Source organism: Pteropus medius, unplaced genomic scaffold (genome assembly GCF_902729225.1).
Source record: "Pteropus medius unplaced genomic scaffold, Ma_sr-lr_union100, whole genome shotgun sequence".
NCBI lineage: Eukaryota > Metazoa > Chordata > Mammalia > Chiroptera > Pteropodidae > Pteropus > Pteropus medius.
Genome location: NW_024347791.1, coordinates 3,866,845 through 3,886,338, shown reverse-complemented (window position 1 = coordinate 3,886,338; position 19,494 = coordinate 3,866,845). Strand labels below are relative to the sequence as shown.

At 48.2% G+C, this 19,494-nt stretch overlaps 1 protein-coding gene across 5 annotated transcripts in view; it reads right to left on the bottom strand.

Moving 5' to 3' along the window:
* The window catches only part of LARGE1 (LARGE xylosyl- and glucuronyltransferase 1), a 489,641-nt gene that overhangs the window by 37,642 nt on the left and 432,505 nt on the right, over positions 1-19,494 (bottom strand). For all 5 annotated transcript variants that reach the window (XM_039877849.1, XM_039877848.1, XM_039877847.1 and 2 more), the window contains one exon: positions 10,361-10,516. In XM_039877849.1, coding sequence (XP_039733783.1) covers positions 10,361-10,516 — 156 coding nt within the window. The remainder of the gene's footprint in view (positions 1-10,360; positions 10,517-19,494) is intronic.

Below are 19,494 nucleotides of genomic sequence, written 5' to 3'. Positions count from 1 at the left end.
GAGAGAGAGATTATGGGGAAAACTAGACACTGGGATCTGATCCCTCTGACACTCATTTTCGATGTGACCTCGAGAAAGTCTTTTCTGCCACTCTATAGCAAGACAAGGCATCTGGGCTTCATAGAACACACTCACGGATCACACGCTCACTAGGCCAGGTGGCTTCTCTCCACCAGCACATTTGCTGGTAGCTGCAGACGCGCTCTCATGTAAGACTCAGACCGACTCTCTGGGTAAGGGATTATGATCAGTCCTGTGTTAAAGATGAAGACATTCATCACCTGAAAGGTTTAGTCACTTGTTCAAGGTCACACAATGAGTGAACCGAGCAGCCGAGACAGTTCCTCCAGGTGTACGTCCTCTGAGTTCTTGTACACAATCAAGTCACTATGACACCTTGCCGACCTCTGGAGCCATTTCTAGTTCTAATGCCAGATGATTCTATGACTCTAGAGCACTGGAGGCATGTGTTCCCCTTGGTGGCAGAGACCTGTGCTCACCAACACTCACGTTCTCCTCTCTTCCTGGGGACACGGCCAGGCTGTGTTACCAGCCTTCCTGCAGTTTCGGGTAACTGTGTGGCTCAGCTCTGCTCAGCAGACTGAGGGCAGAGTCGAGCTGCTACAGGCGCCACACTCAAGGTTATCTCATGCACAGTCCTCACTCTGTCAGCCACAGTAAAAGATTCTGGTACAGGAGTCCAAGGCTCCATGGAGGGAGGAGGCACACGATGGAAGGGGCCTGGGGCCCTGGAGAAAAGCTACCTGCCAATCAGGAACACTGATTGAGTCATAAACTTCTAGCACGCTGGGACCACTTTAGAACGGCTTGTGTAAACGTAACTAACACACTCACTCGAACTAGATAGTAAATGATGGAGACAGAGGACAGTGGACCAAGTAAGGATGCTCGCTGAAGCCACCCATTTCTCCTGGCGATATTTTTCCTTCTTGTGCCTTAGAACAACAGGTAGAAACATCTGGTGGATAAAATAACACTCAAGAATGTTGCTCTACATGTTCGACTTCCTTTCACCTTTCAGTGGCCTTCATATCCAGTACTTCACCTGTTCGTCCCCATGTCTGTCTGAGACAGGCAGGGCTGCCGCCGTTACCCTCAGCTGATGGGTAAAGAAACCAGGACACCAGGGACCGGCTCAGAGAAGCTGGGGCTTTAACTCACATCTCCTGAAACCTACCTACCTCAGGGCTCTCTCCTGTGGTTTCCATGAAGCAGTTAAGTTTTATTAAAGCACACAGAGCAAGATTATAAGCTTCCTGGTTGCCTGCTGTGTATATTAATCAACAAAGTTCCAGGAACCCAAAACATTTTCACCAAGGAAACCCAACCATGGGCCACGTTCATTCTTTTGTGGGATTTCAGAAGAGGCCTGGGGTTAGGTCTGTTCAGCAAAGGTTCAGCTCTGCCCAGCTCGGACCTAGGCTCTGAGGAAATAAGGAAAGGTCTGGTTTCCTTCCTGGCTATCGGTATTAAATTGTACCTCACACGTGATTCATAGGCCCTTATTTTATGCTAAGATTGGGGAATGAACCCCAATACTTAAATTCTTCACAATTTAAATTATTTGCAGTCTGAGTAGGGGAGAAAAGAGGCAAGTGAACAATGATAATACCAGGTCATCCTAATACAAACTTCATTTTGGAGGGCACATGCTCTGTGCCACACTGATTTCAACTCCTGATCTGTCTTACCTTGCTGCGTCCTCACGAAGTCTGTCAGGTAGGACTAATTACGATTCCCATTTCACAGATGGGAAAACTGAGGCGCGGAGGGTTTAAGTAAATGGCTCGAAATCCCATCTTCAGTATTCCTAAGATTCTACACGAGGCAGTCTTACTCCAGGGCCGCCCCTTGCATATTACACAAGGAGACGGAGCGCCTGGCACGTTAGGTTAGATTACGACCAGAATCTAGGGGCGTGAAAGAGGGATGTGTGTTAAGTCGGAGCGGGACGTGAACAGAGCAGGTCACAGTGGCGTGTCCATGGTGCGGACTTCGCTGAACATCCTGGCCCTGTGGCTCTCTTTTTTGTCCCCTCTCCTGGCCTCCCAGGCAAATAAACACTTTGATCTGTTAGGCTCTGGAGTTTAACATGCTGGTGGAAGGCACTGGAGGCCGGCCTTGGGCGGTAGCCCGTCTTAGGGCTCTGGGCACTGTCCACCCTGGGCTCCGCTGCCCACCGTGTGATTAAAGAGCTGGTGACACGCGGCTCACACGTGAGAGCAATAACACATTCTGGTTTTTCTCTGGGGGTTTCTCTGGCATACAGCTGTTTCCACAGAGCCATCTGTTCCCTGGCATTGCCGTGTACGCTGATGCTGTAAAGTGTTTACAGAATCTGTTTATATGTGTCTTATTTTTAACTTCTAATTGAGCCATGGTGATGTGATTGGCTTTTCTTCTTGGTGGGCTCAGTGGCAGGGAAAGGGGCCTCACAGGTGACCCACTACCCTTGCAGCAAGAGGGAGCTGGGCTTGGAAGCCATCCTCTTGATGAGGCAGGACCTCAGAGCAGCTGGAGGGGATGGTGTCCAGGACAAGTTTTCTGGCCAGCAGAAAACGATAACGCCTACCTTAACCCTTTTCCGCATACCTTAACCCCTTCGACCCTCACGACAGCCTGGCCTGCGGTTATTTATGACCATTTGACAGGTGAGAAAACTGAGGCTTGTGGAAGGTGAAGGTTATCTCCAATGTCATAGATCTAGTCCTGGGGCCAGGTTTTCTGATTTCAAGTTCAAGAAACTACCTAGCACACCACAAATGCTTCAAGAAAAGGATGTGTAATAGTTCATTTGCTCGACAAAATTCGAGGAGCACATACTAGGTGCCAGGCAGTCAATCTTTGAGGCATAAAGATATATTGATGAATAAAACAGATAAAAATCCATGTAGTCACAGAGCTTTCATTCTAATGGGAGGAGGCATGATGGACAAAACAAATAAGTCAAGAATATATTGATGAGTGATAAGTGCTCCAGAGTAAAATGAAGCCCTGGGAGATAGGGCGATATCGCCATTTCAGATCTAGGAGTGTTTTCAACGCTTGTAGAGAGACCGCTCAGCTGTGAGTCAAGCTTGATACCAGTTATAGTGCTGCCGCCAAACCGTTCTATGATTTCAATCCTCTGAGCCTCCATTTCCTCCTCTATAAAACAGAGTAAATAACCACCACCTTGCAGGGGTCTGAAAGAGTAAGAATGGTTATACAAGTAAAAAACAACTGGGAGAATCGCTGAAGGACTTGGAGTATTATTACGTTCACTTTAAATAGGGAGCTAGATCCACTTAGGAAGCACGGCCTTGGTTTGTCGTTTTAGAATTAGGTAGACCTGGAGTCAAATCGCGGCCCAATGACTTCAGAGGTGTGTGACTGTGGGCAAGCAACTCATCTCCTCTGAGCTTGGTTCTCCTTATCTGTGAGATGTGACTCCGATGCCCGCCTCCCTCAACTGTGGTGAAGATTAGAGCTGTTCCCTTTCGATGACCCTGCAGGAAATCTCCAATTGTCAAAGGCTGAAGAAGCAGAGAAAGGCCTTGGAACAGCATGGAGAGCCGTCCCAGTGCAGGGGAGTGGATCATGTCTAGGGCAAGGCTGCTCCCCCTGGCTGCAGCATCTCCTGTGTCACTGCCTGGAGTTTGGTACTGGCTCCCTGGAGTACTGTCTGGGCAAGGATACTGGGGTTGGGACAGAGCCTGGGGGTGGTGGTGAGGGGAAGAGTGGGGCCATCGATTAGTGACGTCTGCTGTGGACACAAGATAAGGAAGCTCTAAGTCGACAGACGCTGTCCATTGACTTAAAATTCCATATAAATGTGAAAACTCTTGGTGTCTATTTTTGTTGTTGTTGTTTTTTTTCCTTTCATTTGCATTTTTTTTTGGATGTCGGCTGTGTTTCATAACTTAACCTCTAACACGACAGTGGATAATTCTTTTACCAGTGGTCTTTCTGACTTCGATACCATCGGTTTTTCTTTTTTTGGCTGCCAGCGAAAGGATGAACAGGGAGGTGAGTGCCGAAAGGGTTGTTCTGAAGCTGATGAACTGAAAGTGACAGCTGTCAGAAAGGAAGCTGCAGAATAAGCAGCAGATAGTCCGAGGCCATTTCCTGCCAGGATAAACAGCACCTTCCCTGCTCTGGTCAATTCCTGGCCCCCTCAGCCTACCCAGTGCAATCTTAGTCATCGAAAATTGTAAATTGAGTGTTGTATACTTTGGTGACTAAAGGAAGGGCATGTACTTTAGCAAGCTTCCCATCCAAATTGGTTAAAATGCATGTATTTGAATGGTTTTGCATTTAAAACGGTGAGCTTCCTTTTTCTGGAAGATTCCCTTAGGTGGAGGAAGGCTTTCTTGATGAGAAAACATCACTCTGTAAATACAACGCTTAGGGAGAGTTGCATGTTTCTGAATAATATACTGTATGGAAACGTGCTATACACTCTGCTAGGCTGTCAGGGACAACAGGAGGTGTCCTTTTTTTGCTCCAGAGGACAGGACTTCGATTAATGGATTCCTTACAGAAGAGAAGATTTCAGCTCGACATGGGGAAGGATGGCTTAGCATCTGGGGCTTTCCAACAGCGGAGTAAGCCCTGGAGGTGGTGAGCTCCCTGTCTTTGGGAGGATTCCAGCAGAAGCCAGATGCGAGCCTGTTAGGGATGCTGTAGAAGGATTTTTGCATGGATTAGGAGGCAGAGAATATCTGTGATTATCCACTGTGCTCTGCGGTGTCCCAGGGTTTCCTGGATGTGCTTCATGGGCTGGGTTACTGAGGGAAAGGGAGAGAAATGCTAAGGTGTACAATTCTAGCCTCCGTCGCTATTTCAATTAATAACAACTAATGCCTGCCTACTGAATGCTTATTGCATTATACGAATTAACTCACAGGTTCTGGGGAGAGATGCCTGGACACACCATGGCACAGGAGTGGCTGCGTCCCATCAGCCACTGTCATTCTACCACACCGTTGGAACCTGATCTCTTCCTAACCAGACTCTAAAATGAGGCCTGTTCTCGCATCTTAGCTCCTCACCGAAGAGATGAATCCCTTGACTTCCTGAATTTATTTATGCTTTTGGCAGCAAGGCCAAGCTCGAGCCCTCTCCTTCCCACCTGCCGTCTCCCGATCGGTGGAAGACTCTGCTGGGACTGCCCGACCCAGAGCAAACGCACAGCTCTCACGTACTTTAGAGACAGAGTTCTAAGTGACTCTGTAGGTTCCTCTCTCTGCCAGACCTTCTTAGAAGAAAGGTTAATAAAACCTGAAACCCGTTTGTGGCACACACGAATTGTCACCAGATGGGTTGGACACCGTGGTGTGTGTGAAAAAACGCATCCCAGTGAACACGGTGCTGCTGGTGCCAAGTCCTTCTTTTTTGGTGATTTAACATAAATTATCCAGGAAACACTAGGACAAAGGCGTCGCCGTCCCCATTTATCAGATGGTGAACCTGAGGCTCAGAGCATGCACGTGACTCCTCTGAGGTCACATGACTATTAAATGAGTGATCTGAGAAAACTCACAGTGAAAAAAACTAAATGATGTGAAAAAGAACGTTCCAGCCCTTTTAGTTCTCACACTGCCTTCACTTTTATCTGAACGTGCCACGCTTTCCGTTCACCTCAGGTCTCCACCGCTTGTGCTGCTTCCTCCCTCCGAGTTCACTTTCCACACCCCTCATTCCTTATTCATTCTTCAAACCTCGCCCCTTCCAGGAAGTCTTCCCTGATGCACCTTCTTCCTCCTCGGGTGTGCTATGTCCTTCTTGTGTGCTCTCCAAGCTCCACCACCAACCTAGCATTTATCACAGAGGAGAGCGAGCCCCTGCTTGTCCGCCTCCCTCACTAGACAAGCACTGTGAGAGCAGGGCTTGGATCTGCAATGCTCGCTCTGGATCACTAGCCCTGAGGATGGTGATTGTTTGAATGACTAAATGTCCGAGCCTTGAAACTTAGTGCCATTGGAGAATTTGCCCACCTGGGATCTGCAGTCCGAGGAGGAGGTTCCTGACTTCATTTCTTGGAGACGACCACCATCTGTGCATAGTGCTAAGTGACCTCCTCCCACGGAAATGGGAGCACCTGGCTTGGGGCCGGATCCACGATCTTGCCTTTCCTTCTGGTTGTGTTTGCAGATAACAAAGGCCCAGGAGGTGAGACCCCCTACGAGACGGGTTCTGGGGTGCAGTGCTGCAGATGCCCGCCTTCCCAGCCTCTGCTGCTGCAGGCCGGCTCAGCCAGAGGAACTTGGCTGGAGCAGGGCATGGGGACCCCGCGGTCTTGGTTTATGACGGCCACCTGCACCTGCTCTGCCATTCTTAGTGCCCACAAAACAATCCGTCTGCTGTCTGTCTGTCCCCACTGCTGCTGCCCTAGGTCACAGCCCCACTGTCATTTTTTCTTTTTTGCCTGGGACGCTGGCAATAGCCTCTAAGTGGCCTCTCTGCCTCCAGTCTTGTCGCTTTCATCCTATTCTCTACACGGAGGGGTTTTCCTCAAATGTAAATCCGACCAGGATGAAAGCCCTTTGGTGGAGTCTAAACTCTGAGCATGGCCGAGGCCCTCCAGGTCAGCTCCACTCTCGGTCCCTGTCCCCAGGTGCCTCCTTTCTCATACAGAAACTACCAGCACATTCTCCCCGAGCTCTCTACTCCCCCATCTGCTCCGCCTTCACCTGGCACATCGTTCTTCTCTCTCATTCAATTCGTTTGACAAATATTTATTATGTGGTTATTATGTGCTTGCTTCTATAATGGGGGAGGGGACCCCAGAGGTGAACGGTACAGGCAAAGCCTCTAGTCTAACAATCTTATCTTCTGGTCTTATATTTAGGGGGGCGGGGAAAAAAAGCTGAAAAACAACTTATGTGAACCCAATAATTGTAAATAGTGCGCAAGCCCCGATGAAAAGATAATAGGGCTCCTCACAGAGAGTGACAAAGGGTTACCTGAGGCTGAGGAGGGCCAGGGAAGGTTTCTGAAGATGCCACAGGTCAGACGTTTAGTTTAAACACTTGGGGGCAGGGTGGCGCAGGCAGTGGGAAGCAAGACCGGAGGTGGGGGGTGGGGGTGGGAGCGAGCCTGGGATGTAGAGGGAAGAGAAAAGCCCCAGGTGTGGCTTCTGCAGTGTTGAGGACTAGAGTGTTTAAGACAGCAAGGGAGCGGGCTCACAGAGGGCCGCTCTCTTGTCATTCGTGGTCCTCCCTGTACCTGGACAGACGCTTATTCTCTTGGCGGTCTCTAACACTTCTTACGCAGCAAGAAGTTTACCTCTAGGGACTGGGTCAGCCTCTAATTTCAACCCCAGTGCCTTGCGCCGAGCCCGGCCGATGGCCGACATTCACACGTGCTTATTGAGCAGATAAATATCGTCACAGATTTGAGAAGGACCATGGAAGACTGCTCACCTGCCTCCTCCCCTCCACCCCCAATCTCGACCCAACGACTCACCAGAAGCTGGTGGTAGGAAAAGCTGGTGAGTCATTTATAAAGGGAGTCTCGCTTCATAGGACACTGTCTGTGCACCAGGGGAACCCCTGATACAATGATTAACTAATGGCTTCATCTTGCTAGTTTTTTTATTTGAGCCTCTTTCATGGAGGGGAAAAAAAAAAAAAAAAAAGCAGGAGAACAGTTTTTACTTAGCGTTTGGGAAAAAAGTGCCAAGTGGGCACTTGAAGGTTGATGATAATGACAAATACTGTTGAGTAAAAAGTAAAGGAAAAACCCCAAAAGAACACAGTGTTTGTGGAAACCTCTAAGTGCTTCCCAGAGTCTGAGACAGAGTTCAAGTGTTTAATGGTTTTCTTTCCTCTCCTGCCAGAGGTAATGAAAGGCCAGACACTGAGAGGGGCATCTGGGGTGATGTGGAGAAAAAGGCCAGAGCTAGAGGTGACTCCGCTGTGGCTCGGGGGCTAGAAGACAGAGCGGGGGTGGCCTTGTGACTGGTCATCCTGATAAAGGGCAAGGTGAGAGATGCCTTCAGACTTCTACAGACGCCCTCCCCTGCGACCTGGAGCCTAAAAGGTTTCTTGTGACATCCAAGATAAGAACAGAAACAATAGCAATAATAGTAACAAAACGAAATTCCGACTCTTTAACCTGGCTCGCAACTTCCTTCCAACCTGACTCCTGCCGACCCGCTGCTCGACTTCTCCCACTGCCCTCCTCCCCACAAGCCCCGGGACACATAGGCCATCATCCTTCACTTCCTGCCGGGCCCCAGGGCCTTTGTACCAGCCACTTTCTCCACTAGGAAGTACTTCCTTTGCTCTTCTCCTTTTTATCCCCGATTTTATTGAGGTCTGCAGGTGATATACAAAAAATTGTATGTAGTTAATATACACTATACGGTGAGTTTGGACATATGTACATGCTCACGATACCATCACCACGGTCAAGGCAAAAAACATATCCATCGCCTCCGAAAGAGTCTCCTGTCTTTTTTAAGTGCACAACTCTCTATTAACTACAGTCACTGTAAAGTACAGAAGATCTCTAGAACTTACTCATCTTGTATAACTAATTTTATGCCCACTTTACAACAACTCTCTATACCCCTTCTGCCCATCCCCTGGTAATAACCACCATGCTATCATCTACATCTAATAGTGTTTCGCTATTTTTTTGATGCCTCCTATTGGAGGGGTCATGCAGTATTTGTCATTCTGTGACTGACTTATTTCGCTTTGTATAATGTCTTCCAGGTCCATCCACGTTATCACCATGGTAAAGCTTCGTCCTTTTTAAAGGCTGAATAATATTCCACTGTGTATATACCCCGTTTTCTTGATCCATTCATCTGTCAATGGACACTTAGGATGTTTCCCTGTCCTGGCTACTGTGAATAATGCTGCAGTGAACGTGGAGTTGCAGGTACCACTCCGAGATCCTGATTTTAATTCCTCTGGATATAAAGCCGAAACTAGGACTGCTGGCTCATGGAGCAGTTCTACTTTTAATTTTTTGAGGAATTGCCATACTGTTTTCCATAGCGGCTGCACCATTTTACATTCTACCGACAATGTACAAGGTTCCAATTTCTTCACATCCTTGTCAACTCTTGTTATTTTTTTATTTTTTATTTTTGGGATAACAATAGGCTTGAGGTGATATCTCACTGTGGCCTTGATTTTATTTCCCTGGCTCCTTCCTCTTCTAAGGTTGGCTCTTTCTTGTATTCAGTGACCAGATTAAATATCACCTCCTCAGAGAAGTCCTCCCTGACCACCACCCCTCAAACCAGCTGCTCACTAATATGTCACTATGTAGCACTAGCCACTGGATGATAATTTTTCCTGATAGTTTGTGTAGTTATTAATTGTGTCTCCCCATTAAAACAGAAGCACCATGAGAGCAGGGACCATTATCCTTTTTTGGCTAATAAGTACTCAATGTTTAGAATAAGCCCCTCTGTAAATGTTTGTTGACTGACTAAATGAACCAATCACGTCTGTGTCTAATGCTAAAGGTCAAGGAAAGGGCGGGAAGCAAATATATATCAAGCATCTAACATAAGGCAGACGCTGAGCTAGGTGGGTGCTTTACGTGCAATTTCTCGATTAGTTTCAAAGCATTCCTACAACAGTTTGACTGCCTCACTTGACAGTTGAGGAAACACAGAGAGGTTGAATAACTTGCCTGAGGTCACACAGGTGGTAACTAGAAGGGATCAAAGCCAAAACCAGGTCAGCCTGACCCCGCACGCCCTGCTTTTTCTGCTACCATGTGCTGTTTCCCCAAACCCTGCTCCTCAGAACTTCAAATCACTCTCCACTTTGCTCCTGGCTTGCTGTGTGATTGTGAGCAAACCTGCTTAACCTCTCTGTGCCTAAATTTCTTTAATTGGGGGAAAAGAGAGAGTTTCTATGAGCATCAGATGAGATATGGCATATAAAAAAATTATGAATAGTGAAGAAATAGAAACATATAGATGTTACCTATGACTGTGACCATTTATCTAACACTCTTCACCCAAGCTAACCCTAAAAGAGCTTGTGAAAATCTCTGGTGCCACCCCATGCACTGTCCACACTGAATCTGGGGTCTCCCATGGGGTAGCCATGCGCACACAGACCTCTGAAGTTTCCTGGCTGTGCAGAGCCCCTTTATCTATTGTTGCTCTACTGTTTTTGTTCATTCTGATTCCTCCGCTTAGAAATTCACTTCTGACTTCACCTAATCTAGGCCAAGCGTACCCCTCTGCATCCTTGGAGATGAGCGTGGAAGCGATCTGCGCATGCGCCAACTCCCCCACCCGACGGCGGACCTCCGGGGCGGGGATGGGGTCTGGCACCGAGCCTGGCGCGCCGGAGGAGAAGCTGCCCCGAGAGCCACTTACGTTTTCACTGTTGACGTCGGCTTCACTCGGGCAGCCGAACAGTTCCCGCCTCAGGAGGTTCCCGTCGTACTCCAGGAAGGTCAGGTAGAGGTTGCGGAAGAACTCCACGTGCTTGTTCTTCACCCGCAGCTTCTTGGGGGAGTTCCAGTGAATGACCTGGCAGGGCGATAAGGAGGCCGTCAGGCAGCGAGGACCTCGCGCTGGAAGGAAGCCAGGGCTGCGCACTGGCCTAAGCATTATGTGTGGGCCTCCCCAGTCACTCATTCATTCATGCATTCCTTCAACATTTGTGGTAGAGTGGCTAAGAGCAAGGGTGCTGAGGCCAGGGTGCCCGGGTTCAGATCCCGGCTCTTCTCTAGGTAATCATTTAATCTTGGGTGAGTTACTTAATCGCTCTGTGCCTCAGTCTTCTCATCTGAGAAACGGGAATAGTAACCGCTCCTGCCCGTGCCCGCCAGCTTTTGTGTCTCAGCTTCAAACCTGCTTGGTGATGCTGAGGCCGGAACTCTGTAAACCCTATTTCTGCTCTGCCGGCTGCTTCGTTAAGGCGCTGCCAATCGGGGCCATGAGAGGGAGACTGAGTCTGGAGGAGGAAGAAGGAACGCGCTCCTTCCTGCTGGTTTCTGTTTCTGCGAGCATCACCCCACCTCCTTCCCTCACACTGGCAGTGGCACTTCCTCCCTTGAGCAGGAGTTCAATCCATTTTTTGCAGTTTTCCCAGCACTGGGAACCGGATTCATCATTCTCCCATCGCTGCCCAGTGCTGCTGCCTCTGGAATTGCCCGCTGACCCCACCCCAGCTCTCGGTTCCAGCCCCAAGTTATAATAATGGCCACCGCTTCCATCTGCTCTTTCCGCGCCAGGTGCGGTAACTGTTTTTGTAATTGTCTATTTTGCTTTTTTAGTTACCAAGTGAACACCTCATGTCTAATTATCATTTTTAAAGATTAAATTATCTATTCAAATAATTGGTATGGTTTCTGCTTCCAGCCAGGACTCATGGATACACTGTCTGATAGAGCCGCTGTGAAAATCAAGTAGTTAATACACGTAAGGCACCTAAGTAGTACCCTGGCATAGGGTGAGCCCTCGATAAATGCTGGCACCGACTATTAAGCACCTGCAGTGTACTGGGAGGTGACCAAGAGGTCCCTGTTGGCAGTGCCTGCCCTTGGCCCACTCATGGTCTGCTGGGGAGATATGACCACAAACAGGTAATAGAATGCAATAATGGAGGGAAGCATTGCAGAAGGAGAGGCCTGTGCTGGGGCTCGAAGGATGCCTGGGAGCTTCCTGGGGAGACAGGACCTGGGGCAGAGGGGATGGTGGTGACACAATCCGGGCAGAGGGAAGATCTGTGGAACAGTGTGGCTCATCTGGACAATGAGAAGTCACGAGTTGCCGCTGGAGCTCGGGGGCACGAGCGGAGTGCGTGAGGGGTGTGACTGCAGAGGTAAGTGGGGGAGATCCTGGCTCCGTGGGGACTCTGTTCAAAACTCAGACTGCATCGACAGAGATTTCTAAGTAGGGGGAAGTTACTGGCTCTGGGTTTTAGGAAGATTACTCTGATCGCACTGAGGAGACGCGAGTGGGAGGGCCGCAGGTAGAGCCAGGGACGGCAGCTAGGCGTTAGCTGTCATTCTCAGCGGGTGCTGCTCGCCCCCTTGGCTGGGAGCTTGTCTGTCGGTGGAACCCTTCTCCTGCAGCTTTATATCCATTACCTTCTTTCAATCCTCACGCCGACCCTAACGAGGAATGCGACCATAAACAATAAACCGGGGAGAAGTAACTTGCCCGGGACCACGAAGCTGGTAAACGCTGGAGCTGGGAGTCAAGCATAAGTCTGAACAAATATGACTGATTCAAAAGCCCATGTTTAAAACCTTCTCTTTTCCCGCTTTGTCACATTACGGAGGAAAGAAAATCACTCCCACCTTTCCCTCTCTATCCCCAGTGCCCTCGCTCGCGCCTCTCAGGGTGGTGACACTGAGCACAGGAACTGGGCATGGAGCTCAGTCGCATCCTGGCTCCCGCCTTCAGCCACAGTCCGTCTGGGAGAGCCTGCAGCGGGACCCGGGGCCTGCCATCTAAGGAGAGGTCTGGAAGGCCCGACTCCATCTTTCCTCTCCCTCGGGGTCCCATGGATGTACGGCAGCAACGGCCCTTGAAGCTGGCTGGGTACAAACTGCTCTGCAGGCCCTAGTCCCTGTCTCACGGTTTGGCCCAAGAAACCTGTTTGGCCCAAACCACAGCCCTGCCCTCCCACACCCGGCAGCCGTACAACAGCGCAGAACAACTGGGGACGTCGGACCAGCCCAGGTTCGAAACCTGGCTTTGCTCTTCACTGGCCGTGTGTGTCCTGGGCCACCTCGTTCCTTAGTGTGGCGGTTTCCTCGTGTGCAAGGTGGGGATCGGTTACCACGACTTCACGAAGTAGTTTAGAGGATTAAGCAAACGCCCAGCACAGTGCCTGCAAGTCAGAGTGGCCCCGTGTATGTGGGTTTGCTTCTCCCCTCACTGCTGGTGTTCTGTACTCCCTCCCCCTCCTCCCAGCATGAAGGCCAGTGTAGCAATAAGTAAGGAAGTGGGCCTTCAGCCCCCAGGAAAGGGCAGAAAGAGCCAGCTTATCCTCCCTGGAAGGGGGCCACTTGGTGGTGCTTACATTTCAGGGAAGGGTGAGCATGAAATAGTTCTCTTCCTGTGCCTTTTGAAGGATGCGAGAGGGAAGGAGAGGGAAGACTCCCTCCTAAGAATACACCCAACCCAGGGACGAGAAGGTCCTTGGGCCATGCATTAAAATAATTGCATGCGAGCTGATGTCACTCACACACAGTGGGGATCGTGTCTTTGCTGTGAAAGATTTTAGCACTTGCCAAGTGCTGAGCCAGCAGGAAGGCTGATGGATGTGCATCTCGGTCAGGAAACTTAGGCTTCTTTAACAGGCAGAAACTTGAATTAAGTGAAAATAAGGGCGGGCCTATGGGTCAACAATCTTCACTTATTGTGCACAAATCTGCCAGGCACTTTGGAGACACTGTGTCGTTAATTCCTCCAAAGATGCCCATTTGAATCCCATTGTCCATTTGCTAGAAATGGTACTTGACTCACAGCTGGAAGGTGCAGAGCAGAGACACCCAGCCAGCTCTAAACTGGAAACGCCAGGTCCCTAACCACTACCGAGCGCTGTGTCAGTGAGGTGCTGTGTCAGTGGGCCGAGCACATCACGGATGAGAAGTGTGAGGTGTACGGAGGAGAGGTGGCTTGCTCAAGATCACATGGCGAGTGTGGACCAGGTCGGAGCTAGGACGAGGACCTCGGTCTCCCCATGTCCCCATGTAATCCAGGCCATGCCTCATCTCTTCACGCCTCATGCTGTTCTGTTTGCCCAGGGAGGTGGGTTGGGGTATCACCTACAGGCAAACACTGGTGTTCTAGAAAAAGCAGCAGAGGTTAAAGGAAAGGATGGGGAGCAGACGTGTGTGTGTGGGGGGGTCACTGGCAGGCCAAGGGGGTGTTGGAAAACTCTTTGCAACCCGGCTGCCCTGTGATAGGTAAGCCCACTTACAGTCTATTAATGTATATTTGGATTTACCTTTTTAACCTGTTTTCAATCATCAAACACAGGATACTCCATTCCCCCGTGCTAGTCCCTAGAGAAGTAAATAGTAGGCTGTTTATCTAATTCCCGCCGCATGCTAGATATTAGGCCAGGGCTGTTATTGCTGTATACGTGTTTTCACATTCAATCCTTAAAACAACTGGTATGGTTATTTCAATTATTATCCCCATTTTACAGATGATAATCCTGAGGCTCAGATCAGTGCAGGGTCACTGGCCAATCCTAATACAAAATCAGGTCTGTCTTGCTCCCAAATCTTTATCTTTGTACCACATCATTCATTCATTCATTCATTCATTCATCAAGTATTAAAATGAGCATTGACTAGGTGCCAGGCACTGAGAGGCAATGTTCTCTTTCTGGAGCTTACACTTGAGAGGGAGAGGCTGACATTAAATAATCGTCCATTTTAACTTAGAAGTATGATATGTGCTTTTAAAGAGAGATGGAAGGGAGGTTGTTGGTGATTGTTCCTGGGCTGGGCCACCTCAGGTATAAAGAGATCAAGGCCCAGAGGGAGAAAGTGACTTGCCCAGAGTCACACAGCATGGAAAGCAGTTCTGACCAGTGTCTGTCTCCTGGGCCATTGCTCCTTCCACTGAACCACGTGCCCATCTCTGAAAATCCTTCTCAGGGTTTTGCTAATTTTGATAAGAAGTTGTCTGACTATTGAGAAATGTCATTTCCTGGTCCCCTGAGGGACAGAATCACCCGTCATTGCTGGCTTGGGGGCAGCAAGCTGGTGGTGTAGATGACATTTACTGACAAGCTTTCACACGAGATGGAGTGACACTGGAGAATGTGCCCAAAATAGATTATTGCAGGAGCCGGTAAGTACATGTGACTCTTCGAAGCTTGTAGTGAAAACCTATCATAACCTACTCTACTTGGTGAGGTACATTAGCACAGTAATAATTATTATTATTACCAGCTAACATACACTGCACGCTTGCTCTGTGCCAAACACTGCTCTGAACACTTCCCTTGTCTTCGGTCATTGAGTCTTTATTCAACCACTATAAGTGACACTCTCATTACGCCACCTTACAGGTGAGGGAAGTTCGGTAAATCTTCCCAAGTTACATAGCTAGAACGTGGAAGAGTCAGGATTTTAACCCAAAGAGATAGCGACATTGGGGATCTATCCCTTTTATTTCTCCCATGTCCGTAATCATTAAATGACCTGTGAATTATGAGAATTTGCAGAAGATGACGGGATCAGAAATGAAACCTACCTTCCTTTAACATAGGGGCCCCGTGCATCCTGGTGATTTAGGACTTTCCGGAGAGACATAAGCTGAACCTCCCGCTTGGCAAGAAGCAGAGAGGGAGGCATCTAGGTTGCATGCCAGGTGGGCTGCGGAAGCTGCCAGGCATCAGGGGCCCCATGGGTGTGATATAATTGGATCTGAAGTATCTGTAAAGGCTGAGTATATGTGTAGACCTGGAGTCCCCCCACTCCCCCCGGCAGTGAGCCTGAGAAATTGACAGAAATTGATTACTGACCAGGAAATTTAAACATCATCTGGGAAGACAGCAGAAGTCAACATGATTAAAGGAGAAACGAGAGACTCTATCACTCATCGAGGGCACAGGAAGAAGCATTTCGAAGATAGAAACAAGACCTCGTGCAAGGACAAGGCTATGGGGAGAGTTCAGCCAAAATTTCGGCTTCTTAAGTACACAGAAATCAGAGAGTTCATAAAAATAATTCATGGTGCAAAAGTGCTAAGAAATCGGGTCCTGTGTGCAAATGCCAGGTGAATAAGAACACAGGACTTATGTCTTCCAAGTCACTGAGATAAGGGGTGTTTGGAAAATGGGTCTCTGTCTCGAGACCTCCGCTGACTTTAGATGACCCACAAAATAATATCTATTCTCCTTAGACTGGCAGTTAACGCTGTCGGAAACGGGCTGCCACTTACGCTTCCAACTCTATCTCCAAGTTAAAAAACTTTCGTGACTCAGAGCCCCTGAATATGCTTTTCCGCTTCCCTGGAATATATTTATTTCTTCTCTACCACATGAATGCCTGCTTGTCCTTCATAGCTGAGCTCAAATACACTTCTTGTTTTCCGGACCACAAGCGGCAGAAGGTTGCCTCCTAGTATGTCTTGCTCTACCCGCTTCTTCATTTCTAACAGAATATTAATTTCATTTGTAGCTGCAATGTCCCCAGACCCTGTGAATGGTTCATGATCCATTTATAATCAAAGCCAATTGTGACGACCCTGCTCTCTGATTTCCCAGACTCCCCTGCAGTTAATGGTGGCAACGTGATCCAAGATTATCCAGAAAGGTACACAGGGAAGCATGTGTTCGATTTCCTAATAAGAAGGTGCTGTTCTCCTCCCACGCCATTTACTTTTCTTTAGTAAACAGGTATGTGATGACTGGAACTAGGACAGTCGTCATGTGACTATGTGGGAGAGGTCAACGCATTGCTATCTACGAACCACTGTCTACAACTGTCTATTCCAGAATTCTTAGCTAAGATATTCTACCCTCTCGCTCCTGCCATTTCGTTTTTAGTTTCTGCAAACTGGGTATTCTCATTCTCATTGTAAGCATTCCTAATATGACACCTGAGGCAGTTGCTGGGTCCTTCCTCAATGCTCCATACTCTCGCATTGAACCCTATTAGAGAACTCACTGCGCACTCTTGTAATTACTTATTTACGTGGCTGCACCTGGCAGCACTGGACTGTGAGTTTCTGGGTGGGCAGGGAGCACGACTTGTTATTCATCCTCAGTGCCATAGTGCCTGGCAGGTAGTTAGTATTCAGTAGCTGCTCTTTGATTCAAGAATGGAAATTGTGGTGATGATATTCTCAATAATCTTCACATTCTGTCTATCTAGAGCAAATCAGTTAAAGCTCTATTAGTGTGGGCTTTACAATGGAGAAACACATTCCCTTTTTCTTTGTCTAAGGGCCAAAGAGCTTATCCTTTTCTCCTGAAGGAGTTTAAGCTCCCTCTGTTCTCCCCTTGTTTGGCATTTCAAGGAGGACAACTGTCTCGCAAGTCCCTTTCCCTCGTCATCTTTAGGATCGCAATGCATAGCAGAAAGGGATGAGTAGGTTTCTGTCTGTCACCATATATTTGACTCCTTTTACCCCAGGTGGTGAACACACGATGCAAAGTATATATGACTTACTGTTGAATTGTACACTTGAAACTTATTGGACTTCATTAACCAATGTCGCCATAATGAAAATAAATTTAGAAAAAAAGAAGGGACGAGCAGACAGACCCACATGCCAGTCCCAGCTCCAGCTCATATCAGCTGGGCGGCCCACACTAAGTTGCCTAAAATCACGGAGACGGTCCCTCATCTGTAAAAGGGACATAATCGCAACTGCCTTGCAGGTTGTGGTCAAGATCAGGGCTGATGAAGTAATAAATGTGAAGGCCCATCACACGTGCTCATTAAATTATACATGAAATCTGGTTTTACACTTCATGAAAAAACCATCTTACCAAGTAGGAAGGCTGGATGAAAACAGAGTGTCTATGTGGGAAGGAGGAATAAGAAACAAGGTTTAAAACGGGGGACTGCGGATTGTCGCAGGGGGTGCAGAAAGGTAAAATGAGTACAGACAAGATGGCCCAGAGAAGAAGCCCTGCCAGGGGCAGTCTCCCCTGGCTAGACATCAAGGAGAGGCCTGACGAGGGGGCTATTCCGGAAGCCAAACACTTTACCTTGGGTTGAAGATGCCAGGTAGAGATTGGAGGGAGCTATAGGCAGGGAGTAAGGCGAATGTCACCCTTCGCTTCTCCCCAACTTTGTTACCCAAACAACTTAATGTATTTGAACCCTTACTTTCTAATCTGTTAAAAGGGAATAACCATCCTTGCTTGGGAGGACCAAGGAGACAGGAGGGGTAATGGCGTCCACTGTGGTGTCTGGAGCAGACTGGTGCTCAGTACACGTGAGCCTTGGAATATTACATACTCCATTCCCACAGGATGCGCTCTAGAGTGACACTGTCCTTCAGTCTCTATTTAAAACCTAGACTGTTGGCTCCTTGAATGCAAGACCTGTATTTTGTCCAACTCTGGATGCACAGCGACAGGCTTGGTCAATGTTTCCTGACTGCTCATGGAATCCACTTCAGCTTTTTGTTCTCCCATCAACTGCTGAAGATTTATCTCCATCTCCCTTCCTTCTCTGTCCCATTCCTGACAATACCAGGTAGCAGCTATTAAGCAAAAAACAGTGCCCCTGATACTCAGACTCCGAGCACAAACGCTCTGTGACTCTTTCCTTCTTTTACTCGGGTCTCTGTTGCTTCTTGGTTTTTATAACTCCCAGAAATAACAAAACAAAACAAAACAAACCAAACAAAACCAAAAACGACAAAAAAATACTTCCTAGACAAAAATGCATCATTGCCCAGGGAAAGGGAAGAGAACACACCAAACTCAGTGATTATTTAGTTCCCTTAGCTGGAAAATGTAGACACTTTGGCCAGTGCATGAATCCGAGGCACTGTCCTATATCTTATCATTTCTTGTTCTGCCATCTGTAACATTTCTTATTTTACCCGTTCTGAGGAGGCAGAGGTTAGGGAGAGGAACAAAATGACAACAGGAAAATGGATACCGTTGATAATATTCAGGGCCAAAGGGTCACGAATCCATGAGAAGATCCAGCTATATTCTCTAACATCCATATATTGAATGTTTTGGGTTCTTTTTTGCTATATAATGGGTTTAAAAATCAATTTGAACTGGGGGCAAAAATTAAATTTGAACTCCAGTATGTGTTAAGAATTCCTAGTAGCAGGAGATGAAAAAAGCAATGCAAATAGTACAAGAATCCTCAATGCGTGTTGCCCCAGTGTGGCTTCTCTGGAGACACCCAACATGACCTGTGAGTGATAACCAGCCCTGTGTTCTTCCTCTTTCTGCGATGGTATTTACTAGGACTTTATTCACATTTCACAGAATCCACACAGTGTCCTCTTGGGGACTGTCTCTGTTGACTTGGGGGCAAGGTACATAGACAGAAGCAGATTCCAGCTCTAGAGACGGGTATGGAGTCTTTAGCTGATGAAGTCTACCAAGGCTGGTTGAGGAGCAGAAGGGTATGGAGTCCAGAGGGATTTTGACAGTTTGGCAGAATGTCAGTCATGTCCTGAGTGGGCACCAGGATGCGCTGCTTGAAAACGCCAGGAAAGGCAGCAGCGCTTCCTGGTTCCCAGCATGCACTGCAGAGGGGCCCGCTACTGTTTTTCTGTGCTCTGCATTGTTCTTTTGCAAAGCCAGATGCTGTCTCCCTCCTATGATCCTAACAGCACTCTCCGTCATGCCTGATCTGCCAGAAGCATGGGCACGTGACTCAGGGTGACCAATGAGTCATTCCTGAGCATTCCTAAGAACAGAGATGAGTTCAAGTGTGGGCATGTGTCCCATGAAGGGTCAACACAGTCCTCTTCAGAGTCACTGAGAGAAAGAGGGGCTCTTTCTTCAACCTGGGATAATGAGTGCCAGTCACTCTTACATTACCCTG